Raw genomic sequence first — 12,567 nt, forward strand, 5'->3', positions numbered from 1 at the left:
CCCTTGCCAAGGAGCCCAGGTTTCACAAGAAGACTAGGCATATCAAGCGTCACTTCAACTCCATTCGTGAAAATGTTCAAGATGGAGACATAGATATTTGTAAAGTGCATATGGATCTGAGTGTCACAGATCTATTGACTAAACCTCTTCCACGAGCAAAACATGATCAACACCAGAACTCTATGGGTGTTCGATTCATCACAGTGTATCTAGATTATTGACTCTAGTGCAAGTGGGTTGACTGTTGGAAATATGCCCTAGAGGCAATAATAAAATGGTTATTATTATATCTCCTTGTTCATGATAATTCTCTATTGTTCATGCTATAATTGTATTGACCGGAAACCATAATACATGTGTGAATACATAGACCGTAATATGTCCCTAGTAAGCCTCTAGTTGACTAGCTCATTGATCAATAGATGGTTGTGGTTTCCTGACCATGGACACTGGATGTCGTTGATAATGGGATCACATTATTAGGAGAATGATGTGATGGACAAGACCCAATCCTAAGCATAGCACAAGATCGTGTAGTTCGTTTGCTAAGAGCTTTTCTAATGTCAAGTATCATTTCCTTAGACCATGAGATTGTGCAACTCCCGGATACTGTAGGAATGCTTTGGGTGTACCAAATGTCACAACGTAACTGGGTGGCTATAAAGGTGCACTATAGGTATCTCCGAAAGTGTCTGTTGAGTTGGCACGAATTGAGACTGGGATTTGTCACTCCGTATGATGGAGAGGTATCTCTGGGCCCACTCGGTAATGCATCATCATAATGATCTCAATGTGACTAAAGAGTTGGTCACGGGATCATGCATTATGGAACGAGTAAAGAGACTTGCCGATAAAGAGATTGAACGAGGTATTGGGATACCGGCGATCGAATCTCGAGCAAGTAACATACCGGTGGACAAAGGGAATTGTATACGGTATTGATTGAATCCCCGACATCTGGTTCATCCGATGAAATCATCGTGGAACATGTGGGAGCCAACATGGGTATCCAGATCCCGTTGTTGGTTATTGGCCGGAGAGATGTCTCGGTCATGTCTGCATGGTTCCCGAACCCGTAGGGTCTACACACTTAAGGTTCGGTGACACTAGAGTTGTTATGGGAAATTGTATGTGGTTGCCGAAGGTTGTTCGGAGTCCCGGATGAGATCCCGGATGTCACGAGGAGTTCTGAAATGGTCCGTGTAAAGATTTATATATGGGAAGTCCAGTTTCAGTCACCGGAATGGTTTCGGGGGTTATCGGTATTGTACTAGGACCACCGAAAGGTATCCGGGGGTCCACCGGATGGGGCCACCTGCCCCGAGGGACTTAATGGGCTGAACAAGGCTGGGAACCATCCCCCTAGTGGGCTGGTGCGCCCCCCCCAAGGACCCTTCCCTGGCGCAGCCCCTACCTCCTCTAACACCGCCTCCTCCTCCGTAGTGCTTGGCGAAGCCCTGCAGGAGAACCACAAGCTCCACCACCACGTCGTCGTGCTGCCGAAGCTCTCCCTCAACTTCTCCTTTCCCCTTGCTGGATCAAGAAGGAGGAGACGCCCCGGGCTGTACGTGTGTTGAATGCGGAGGCATCGTCCTTTCGGCGCTAGATTGGATCTTCTGTGATTTGAATCGCCGCGAGTACGACTCCATCAACCACGTTCTTGTAACGCTTCCGCTTAGCGATCTTCAAGGGTATGAAGATGCACTCCCTCTCTCGCTCGTTTCTAGCATCTCCTAGATTGATCTTGGTGACACGTAGGAATTTTTTTGAATTATTACTACGTTCCCCAACAGCATCGACGTAAACATTTACGACGAGCTCTTCGTCACCTCCATAAATGAGAAGCATATCCCTAGTCCTCTTTAGGTACTTCAGGATGTTCTTGACAACTGTCCAGTGATCCACTCCTGGATTAATTTGGTACCTCCCTGGCAAACTTATGGCAAGGCACACATCAGGTCTCGTACACAACATAGCATACATGATAGAACCTATGACTGAAGCATAGGGAATGCCTTTCATTTTCTCTCTATCTTCTGCAGTGGTTGGACTTTGAGTCTCACTCAACTTCACACCTTATAACACATGCAAGAACCCTTTCTTTGACTGATCCATTTTGAACTTCTTAAAAACTTTATCAAGGTATGTGCTTTGTGAAAGTCCTATTAAGCGTCTAGATCTATCTTTATAGATCTTGATGCCCAATACATAAGCAACTTCACCGAGGTCTTTCATTGAAAAATTCTTATTCAATATCCTTTTATGCTATCCAGCTTCACCGAGGTAGCAGTTCAGGTAGTCTAGTCAAAACTGTCTACACGTACGTACAACCAGATGCCAAAAATATGACCACGTACGTACATACGGGTGGGGTCTCAAACGCCTACTCGCGCATTTGTACGACCAGGACTCGTGTACATGGAAAGGCAACGGATGGCAGCGACGTTGTCCTGTTCATCGTCAGCTAACTGGCTGGGTCGAAACGGAGGAAACAATGTCATGTTCATCGGGAGCGAAGCCACTCGGTCGGAACGCGTCCTGTTCATCGGGATTCAAGCCACTGGGTCGGAACACGTCTTGTTCATCGGGAGCCAACCAGCTTGGACAGAACAGCCGGAATGGGTTCTGTCGTACTGCAAAGGAAAACGGCCTTCTGTTCGACCGCGTATGGTCGAAACCGGGGTCCTGTTCATCGGGAAGGGTCTGGCGTAAAACGGAAGAAACGGACTTGTGTTTGAGTGCCTATAGTCAAAACGGGGTGCTTTTGATAGGGAGGGGTGTGGTGTACCGCAAAACGGAGGAAACAAACTTTCGTTGGAGCGCCTACGGTCGAAACAGGGGTCCTGTTCATCGGGAGGGGTGTGGCGTACCGCAACGGGACTCCACGGGCTACTGTTCATCCATCGTCGACTTCCTCCAGCCACCATCTGCTACTGTTCATCCACCGTCGACTTCCTCCAGCTTCCACCAGCTACTATTCACCACAGGGTCCTGTTCATCCAGCCTCCACCGGCTACTATTCAACCAGCCCTCCGCATGGGGTCCTGTTCAACCAGCCCTCCACGGGGTCCTGTTCATCCACCCCCAGCCGGCTCGGGTGTGTGGCGGCCTCCTCTCGATCGGGGTCCTGTTAATCCAGCGGTAATGGCCTCGACTACCGTGGGGTCCTGTTCATCCAACCCCCACCGGGAACTGTTCATCCAACCCCAACAACAGTCACTATTCATCAAGAGGCAGCAACAGGTTCGATCAAGTTCAGTTAGCAGCAGTAGCGAAGGGATCGCTCGGGTTCAGTTAACAGCCAGGGATCGATCGCTCGGGTTTAGTAACGTAGCTAGTGCAATCGCTCAGGTTCAGTAAGCGAACGCCTCGCTCGGGTTTAGTTAGAGCCCAACGCCTCGCACCCACGCGTGCACGTGTACGAGAGAAACATGCAATCCCTGCGTGCATCGCTCGGCCCTGACCACCCATTGTAACCGGGAACTCCCCGATATTTTCCTCGCCCTTGCTTCTACCATGATTTTTCCCGTCATGGACGGCCCAAAGAATGTCATGCAGGTGCGTCCCCGGCCCGTCCAGGATGAAAAGCCCATTTCTGTCATGATTTTTTGTCATAGAAGTAGGAGCCCACCACATCTATGATGATACCGGGTTTTGTCACAAGTATCGTCATAGAAGTGTCATAAGCATGACATAAAAAAAATTGTTCAGCCCAAAATGTCAAAGATGTATCTTTTTTTGTAGTGACGGAATGGTGCTAACGCTAGGAGGCGAGAAGACCTTCGTGACGCCCAAGACTAGTGGACGACGACACCCCAGATCGCATCCGGCATGTAAACCCTAGACCTCTCATGTATATATAAAGGAAGGTCTAGGGTTCGCCTTGATCCATCTATCCTCGGATTGGAGAACTCTCGGTAGCAACATCATACACCATTGTAACCTCTCGCACAAGGTATCCCTCCTTTTATGAATAATCAAAACCAGCAGGACGTAGGGTATTACACTCTAGAGGCCTGAACCTGGATAAACCCCTCGTGTGACCTCCGATCCATGACATCCAGCTGCGTTTGGACCCCTACCGAGGGATCTGACGGGAATATGCTCCGTCAACAGGAGAAAAGGGTTGAGCTTGCGCCAACCAAAGCTTCCTCAAAAACCATTTATCACCTACTATCGTCGCTACCTACGCACCTCCAGGGTAGCTCTGACTTCGCGAAAACATGGCGAGACAAAGGAAATTCTATCGAGCACGCCGGAAACAAAACGGCTACCAAAGCCATGTTGACACCCTACCATCTGGCCATCATCATCGTTGCCAAACTCGACGCCACACCATGACACCGCAGGTCGAGCACCTGCCGACAGCAAAGTCGTGAGCATCTAGCACATGGAGAGCGCAAACGGGATCCATGGGTCTTCAAGGCGACACCCAAAGAGGAAAGCGACGACGGCGACGCCCTCTCTCGGCCCGACATAGCCTTAGGCTTTCACCCAAAAAACTGGATCCAGGAGTGTGCAAGTGATGGACTCCACGGCGGCGCCTCCAAAATGGTGAAACGACGTTCACAGATGCCGAGCCGTTGCCGGTAAGAGACCACCCAACACCACCCGCCACGCACTACACCTCCGTTAGCCTGCACACCACTCACGAAGCCACTGCATTAGAAGCTTCTGAAACACACCACATACCTCGGTTCGCCGCCACGCAACGCCGACAGGCCATATCCGCAGCCGGCGCGCGACTTGGCGCTTAACGGCTGCCAGTAACCCCATGTAATTCGTAGTAGAACACAGTGTTAAAGACTAACTCTGTAGCCATCTTAACTGCTAGTTTTGAAATTTATGAATATTGTTGCTTTTTTCATATATATTATAATAAAGATCTGAATACTTGCATGTCTGGATTTGAGAAGTGATTTTAACCATGAGTACACAAACAAAACCCATCTTAAATTCTACGTATGATTTTACTACTTGTGATCGAGTTTGGGCTCTGAAACCGTGTAACTACTGCCTAGTACTACGTACTATTTGGGGCCAACAAGCTTCAAGCCCCATTTCACGTCCTCGCAGCGCCGGAGATGCGGCACCGACCTCGCGGTGTCCGCCGTGTGTTTGAGCTTGCAATCGTACATGGGCGGCGTGTGGAAGCAGGGCTCCATGGACACGTCGCGGCCGCAGGGCGGGTCCGGCGTCTCGCTGAAGTTGACCGGGCGGTACATGACCCACGGCGTGACGCCGGCGAGCCCCTGCGCGACGTACCCGAACGTGGACCAGCCGGAGGTGACGAGCACGTCGCAGAGGCTGAGCAGGTACATCTCCGCCCACGCCTTGGTGTCGTGCGACCTCCGGCCGAACTGCTGGTACTCCTCGTGGCTCGGCTGGTGCACGCCCACGTCCTCGCCGCTCGCCGTCGGCTGCTCCCAGTACATGCTCTTGATGCGCTCGTAGAACCACGGCCTCAGCGAGGCGATTAGGACGGTCCTGGACATGCCCCCGGGCACTGGCGTGATGACCGGCTCACCGGCGGCGAGGACCTCCGGGAGCAGCTTCTCCTTCCACACGCACGACGTGATCTGCCGCAGGATGTGCGGCGACTTGCCCTGCTCGCTGTCGAAGACGCGTAGCTGGATGCCGACCAGCTGCTCCGCACGCGCGAGGTAGGCGCGGTAGTACCGCGAGACGAGGCTCCAGACGTGGTCGGCCGGGTGAAAGAGGTAGCGGCCGAGGTGGTGGAACACGGCGTCGCGCTCCGGGAAGAGCGCGGCGAGCTCGTCCGCGAACGACGGGACCTGGAACAGCCCCGGCACGCTGTAGGTGTCCATCCTCGCAACCAGCCACTGGATGCTGGACATGAGCCGCTGGTCGTCGTCGCAGAAGAACCTCTTGTCGCCGTCGCCGTAGTCGTGCTCAAGGTAGGCGTACGCCAACGCCGGCACCTGCACCGGCTCCTTGGAGTCCACCGTGAGCACCTTGTTCTTGAGCATGTTGCCGTAGGTCTCGGCGGCGTCGACGGTGATGTTGGCGAGGCCCGCCACGGGGAAGTCCGGGGGCAGCAGCCACGTCGCGCCGGGGAACGGCTCGCAGAAGAGCTCGTCCATGCCGTTGCCCCGGTCGATGAGGAGGACGCGGTCGGTGAGCAGCGCGTAGAGGAACGCCGACGCGACGGCGAGGATGCGGTTGCCGAGGCCGCGGTTGCAGACGGAGACCACGTACTTGCACTCGGCGTCGACGGCGCTCCTGCCGGCGCTCAGCTGCTGGATGGCGCGGCCGTACGCGTCGCTGCCGGGGCCACACCGTCGCTGGAGCTCTTCGTGCCGTCGCAGCCTCGCGACGAGGTGCGGGGAAGGCCGCCGCGGCGTGTTCCGTCGGTACGCGGAGGACTCGTGCCTGCTGCGGCATGTCTTGTCGTCGACTTCGTCGGCCAGGAGGCCGCCGAGGAGTTTGTCCGGCGCGTTCCTCGCGTACGGTAACCAGGCGTAACCGGAACCTGCATGCACGTAAAAAGAGAAGGTTTAGCTCGTCCAGCTCCAGTCAGAGTCAACTTCAGCTAGTATTGACTTGTCTTGGCGTCAGATTTACGCATGGGGCAGACAAACAGTCTCTACACTGAAGCAACAGTTGACTGGGGTTTGGAGATGCTCTTATGCGCAACAGTGCAAGCAGCTAGCAGGAGGTCAGTTAATTTCATTGAGAAAGGTTGTGAACATTCACGGCCGACGTGCAAAATCAATGCATAATAACGGTAGGCTAACTTTCAGTTGAGTAAGCAGTGACCCATGTTTGCACGATGCTGCAATTACAGCTGCCGATGCTGCGCATATGTAGCCTGCAGCAGACTGCGTGGACAAATCTATGGTCTAAGATTAGAACTACCAGTTTACCACGATCGAAACACATACTATTGTACAGAGACTTGTAAGCATGCATGTATGTATGATATGAGAAAACTAAGCTTGGTTACCTCGGCGCAGCTGGGCTCCGGCAGCGGCGATCCAGACCGCGGGAACGCCGACGCCGTCGACAAGAAGGACGACCGCCAGCAGCACGGCCACGACGAAGGCGACGAGCAACAGGTTGACCGCCGGCCTGCACCGCCTCTCACCGGCGTCCATCGGCCTCTTCTTATTCTTCTTCCGCGGCGTCATGGAGCACTGGTCCGGAGCCTCCTCGGCCTCCAGCAAGTCGCGCGCCGTGGCGGTCCTCGGCAGCACGGCCGCCGGCGACGCCTCCTGCTCCGTGACGCCCTCCGCGAACACCTTGGCCTTGCGGTGCATCGCCGACGCGCGTGTTCCTCGGCTAACCAACTAAAGCTTATGACGCCGTTGCGAGGCGAAACCACTCTTTATCTATTGCTAGCAGGGGCAGGCAAGAAACTGCGGCTGGCCTACACGGGATTAGGCGCGGCGCATTTCTCGCGGATTTGTTTTAGTCGATCGATAACGCATTGGATTTGTCAAATCTTAAGAGCTACGGTCTACGGCCTGTCCTGCACCGCCGCTAGTACTGAAAACAGGACATGAGCAATTAATCACATCGTAGAATAATGTAGGATAGTACTGGCACTTGCGTGCATACTTTTTGGATCGTACCGGCGAGTCCACGGTTCATCGTCAAATGTGATTACGCAGAGCAACTAATCACGAGCCGAGTTCTGATGCTAAACGAACTGAACCACAGCTTCTCTATCTTTCGCCCCACTTGCGCATGGTTTCAGAAACAGAGTTGTTTAGTGCCCACTACCATGGGGAGTTCAGGGCCTCTTTTGATTCACAGATTTTAGTGCTAATTTTTTTATAAGAAGGGTTAGTGTGTTTCTTTAGATTCAGCTCCCTGCACGGCAGTGCTGAAATTCCCATTTTAGCAAACTGAAGATACCTCCATAACGAAGTCAACAGAAAAGATTCAATTACAGATGTAAAACAAAGAATGAACCAATAAAATACATTTCCATAGGAAAAAAACAGCACCGGTAATTTAGCTAGTACACACGAGAGCACGAGCTTATTCTGATTACTCTCGGTTGCGAGGAGTCAAGAACTTAAGATGAGGGCACGCCATATTCTGATCAGCCGTTCGTGAGCTGGTTAATTCACAAACCGGCAGTGCTTTCTGATCTGCCCGTTGGCCTCGGTCTTCACCTCGATGCTGCCCATTTTCACCATAGCCGCCTTGAATTGCTTCAACCACTCCCGCAGGTCCTTGGCGTGATTGTCGACCAATCTCGATGTCGTCTCAGATGACATGAGCGCGGCGTCTGACTTGAACAGCACCTTGCGTTTCTGCACGTTGTCATAGTATTGGTTGTCCAGATCATCGGGAGTCTCGGGATCCTGAACCACAGTGGGGTCGCCGCCGCGGCTGCACTGCCCCTGCAGGGATGCGGCTAAAGTAGGATCCATCGATGAGGGGTTTGGGGGTAGGCGGTCAAGGAAGGACGAGCAGTGGGAGATCCCGACCGTATGGGCGCCCGAGAGGGTGACCATGTCCTCGAGGCTGAGCCCCTTCACTCTGAACATATCCTCGAGGACACTGACGTTGGCGAAGGGAGGGGGCAGGTTGGGGAGGGTCTCGCTGGCGAGGGACATGTTCCCGTCGTAGCGGCCGGCCGGCATGTCGAAGTTGGACTTCCTGTCACCCCATAGGAAGTCGAGGAAGCTGAACTTCTTTTTTCCGCTTAGCAAAACGGTGGCGTCGCGCCCGGCGAAGGCTACGATGTCGGCGCACGAGACGACCCCCTCGCACTCCTTCTCAAGCTTCTCCTTGGCCGCGTCGATCACCTCGTAACCGCGGAGGCTGGGGAAGTTGGGGATGCCGAACTTCTCCGTCTGCGGGTTGGCCGTGGTGTTGTCAAGGAGAACCGAGGCATCGCAACCCTGGGCAAAAAGGCTCGCGCACGTTAGTGCCTCACAAACATATCCATGCATGCGTAAATATTCACACGTATGGACGTAGCATGATTGCATGAATTCTATACACTTGTAGTTCGGCGTACCCTGACAAAACAGTCGTGGAAGAAGAGGCGGATGAGCGCGGCGCTGATGCCAGGGTCGGCCTTTGCAGCCTCCTCGACGACCTCCCTCACGATCTTCTCCGCGTTATGGCACTTCGTTTGGTAGTAGCCCACGGTGAGTACCGCTGGTGCGGGTGCCGCAGGAGGTGGTGGGCTTGGGGTGGGCGGCAATGGGTTGGGATACCCATAGCTCGCTTGGCATGTGTGCGCCACACAACCAAGCAATGCTACCACAACCAAGGCAGCAAGCTTGTCAGCAGCCATGGTTGCTATATTATGAACTCTGCAGCTAGCTAGCGAGAGGATGAAAAGACGGATGGGTGAAGCAGAGTTGGTGTTGTGCATGTCTATTTATAGCTGGCTTGATCCAAGCTAATCAAACTGTCCTAGACGAGCCAACGACCATGGCCCATGGGATGAACATTATGCCTGCATGCATGGGATTTTGCGTAATCTTTTGAACATGCATGTTAGGTTGTGGTGTTTAAGTCAAGAGGGAACATGCATGGCGAACATAGTGACAGCTCGCGCGGTTGACATTCCATGCCCGTTTCCTCCGTTGTGGGTGTCAGGTGGCATCAACTGGCTCCCATAGGTTTTGATATTGTATCGTGTGCCGCATGTAAGGGATGGATGCAGTTCTTTTATTGGTGACGGAGGGCAATGTCCAGCGTCTCTTGCGTGGATCAGGAAATTGTTGTTGCGGTCGTTGGGTTAACTTTTTCCCCCGAATGTAGTTGTCAATTATTTCTCATGTACTGTATCAACTAATGTATATTTTTTTAATGAAAACAAGAATTTCTTGCATGTGACAAGTTGAGCAATGGTTGATCCTTGCACCAAAATTTGTAGCCAAGACATTGTTTCGTGGGATTTCTCGTCTCAAATCGATGAATGCCTGCAAATTTTCTTTTAGAGAACAGACACAAGAAGTGTCCGGCTTTTAAATTAATAAAGCTAGCCGACCACGGCAATGGTAACATCAACATAAGTACGTTACAGACCAAACAAACCTCCTGCCAGTGAGAATTCCTTCGAAAGTAACACGCCTCTTTGCTGCCTTCGCGTGTCCGTAGCACAAAACAAGCAACTCCGTTTCAGGGCCCTCGAAATCAGAGTCCTCCGAGGTAGCAGGGATCTGCGCGTGCAAAGGAAAGCCAAAGATTTGATCCAAAACTTGAGAACAAGCTCCTTCGAGAAATCCCCAAATCACAAACCCTAACCCTAACTCTAAGAACTTACCTTCATGGTGCCGTCGTTGGAAACTGAGATGACGTACTCAACGGTGTGGTCGCTACTTTCACCATCACTCCAGGAAACCATGACACGGCGGCGGCGGCGGCGGCAAGCACGAACAGAGCAAGAGAGAGGAGAGCACACAGAGCGAGGGAGACATAGTGGAGAAGAGATGGGGGGGGAGAGTAAGATTTGGTCTCTCGACCGAACGACGCCGTCTAACGGTGGTCTGCACGGCTAGCTACGCCACGTAGGCAAAAAAGAGACCCACATGTCATAAACTCACTTAGCAGAGTCAGATCCGTCGATCAGTGTTTTCTGCAAAAGGAAAAAAAATACACAAGACATGGTGTTTTTTGCCAAAAAATGTACGTAGTGGTTGTCCGCTAATTTAACCTTCAAAGTGATTGTTTTGTGCAATTTACTCCAGCGTGGCAAAACCTGAGCAGAAACTAAGAAACTCAACAAACACCAACATGTACAGAACAAAGCCCCCCCCCCCGCGCCGCGCGCAACTAAGAACGGCAGAGAACATGGTAATCGGAGTATTTTTCCTATTGATGAACCTGCTTATGTTCCACTATCTACAGTTCGGATCTGTTGAGTAACGTGATTGTATTAGGAAAAACGAGATAGACTAGAATTTATTCCGACTTGTCTTGTACTCCAAGTAGATTATGTACTCCTATATATATGCCCATGAGGCTCAAGCAATACAAACAACAACTATTCCACCAATCCTCCTCTCTCCCTTCTAACATGGTATCTATCGCAAGTCGATCCTAAACCCTAGCCGCCGCCGCTTCCGCACCTGCGCGCCGCCCCCGGGCCGGTCGGCCTCCATGACCGCCGCCGGGGGCCGCGCCGCCCGTACCTAGGGTTCGTCTGCCGGCCGTGTTGGCCGGCTGCCCTAGAGAGTTTTTTTTCCCGATCCTTTGATCTGGGTTTTCTCTCTCTCGCCGGTCGCTTTGATCGGCGTCTACTTTTTGGTTTTCCGGTCTTTGTGATCCGGTTTGCGTCGCCCACCGCCGCCGTCGACCCCGTGCGCCTCTACTCCGACTTCGGCATCGACTACACCGGCGTCTTCACCGACCCGGCGGCCTACCCGCCGGTCGCCCCGACCCGGCGGCCTCGCGTCATGCGGCGGCCCTTCACCGCCGCCGTTCGCGCGCCGGCCCGCCCGTCGATCTACGCCGGCCGTCACCGCCTGCTCCGACCGGGACTCCTGCATCACCCCGACCCGGCGGCCTCGCGCCATGTGGCGGCCAATCATAGCCGCCCTGCCGCCCGCTGCCGCCGGCTTCATCTCGGACTCCGCCGCCACCACGCCTTCACCGAGCGGTGTCCCCGACCTCGCGCGCGATCGGCTTGATCACCCGCTCGCCGCCGCGATCCGCCTCATCTACGCCGCGCGACCGACCTGGCCCGTCAGTTACGCGCGCCTTCGCAGGTCCCGTGAAGATCGTCTCCGAGTTCAGCGCGCCCCTCCGTCGATCGAGCAACGGGCTGCCGCTGCGCTACCCCCGTAGCCGCAGCGCCGCCGCCCCGTGGTTCTTCTCCCGGCTGCACCGACCCGCGTCACCGCTGCGTCGCCCCTTCGGGCCGTAGTGCCGCGGCCCGCGGTCTACCGCCGCCCCGAGGCCGTCCACTCCCGGCCGTCCCTGTGGCTGCACCGACCCTCGCGCCGCCGCTGCGTCGCCCCGTCGGGCCGTAGCGAGCGTGGCACGCGGTCCCCGCCGCCGTCTCGAGGCCGTCCACGCGGTTGCACCATCCCGCGCTCCGCCGCTGTGCGCCCCTTCGGGTTGTAGCACCGCGGCCCGCGGTCCCTGCGACCGTCCCGAGGTCTTCCGTCGTCACCCCGACCTGCCCGCCGCCGCCGCGTCGTCCCTTCGGGCCGTAGCGCCGCGGCCCGCGGTCCACTGCCGTCCCCGCGCGTCGACTTCCTGTGGCATGCACCGCAGCACCTCCTTTGGCGTGGGAACACCACCGTCCGCGCCGGTCTTCGTCATGCCGTCAGGGTTCTTCGCCTACTTCGAGCACCGCCGCCGCACTGCTAACCTAGCCGCCGCCGCCGCCTTCAGGCCGCCGCTGCCGCTCTTCTTTGGCCGCCGCCGCCGCTACCTTCGTAGCCGCCGCCGCCGCCCGTCCACCCCCTTCGTCTTCGTCCAGCACCAGCTCGTTGCCAGCGTCGCCATCATCTACCCCGATCACTTCATCTACTCCGACAACCGCGGGCGATATTGGCCCCGTGCTGATTGGCGCCGCAACCGTCGTCGAGTCCTTCTCTGCTGGCCTCTCCGACTTCTTCGACATGG

At 54.7% G+C, this 12,567-nt stretch overlaps 2 protein-coding genes across 2 annotated transcripts; both read right to left on the reverse strand.

Moving 5' to 3' along the window:
- Nucleotides 1-4,917: 4,917 nt before the first annotated feature.
- On the reverse strand, nucleotides 4,918-7,302 carry LOC119325338 (galactoside 2-alpha-L-fucosyltransferase-like). Its single transcript, XM_037599087.1, has 2 exons — nucleotides 6,968-7,302; nucleotides 4,918-6,493 (listed from the first exon to the last, which is right to left on the reverse strand). Exons 1-2 carry the CDS (start codon nucleotides 7,278-7,280, stop codon nucleotides 5,031-5,033), a joined length of 1,776 nt encoding a protein of 591 aa, XP_037454984.1. The 5' UTR covers nucleotides 7,281-7,302; the 3' UTR covers nucleotides 4,918-5,030.
- A 576-nt stretch (nucleotides 7,303-7,878) lies between these two features.
- On the reverse strand, nucleotides 7,879-9,319 carry LOC119321983 (peroxidase 2-like). The gene is made up of 2 exons (XM_037595483.1): nucleotides 8,999-9,319; nucleotides 7,879-8,879 (listed from the first exon to the last, which is right to left on the reverse strand). The coding sequence occupies exons 1-2, from the start codon at nucleotides 9,278-9,280 to the stop codon at nucleotides 8,091-8,093; spliced, it is 1,071 nt and encodes a 356-aa protein (XP_037451380.1). The 5' UTR covers nucleotides 9,281-9,319; the 3' UTR covers nucleotides 7,879-8,090.
- Nucleotides 9,320-12,567: the final 3,248 nt, after the last annotated feature.

The sequence above is a fragment of the Triticum dicoccoides genome, chromosome 6B (assembly GCF_002162155.2).
Source record: "Triticum dicoccoides isolate Atlit2015 ecotype Zavitan chromosome 6B, WEW_v2.0, whole genome shotgun sequence".
In the NCBI taxonomy this organism is placed as follows: domain Eukaryota; kingdom Viridiplantae; phylum Streptophyta; class Magnoliopsida; order Poales; family Poaceae; genus Triticum; species Triticum dicoccoides.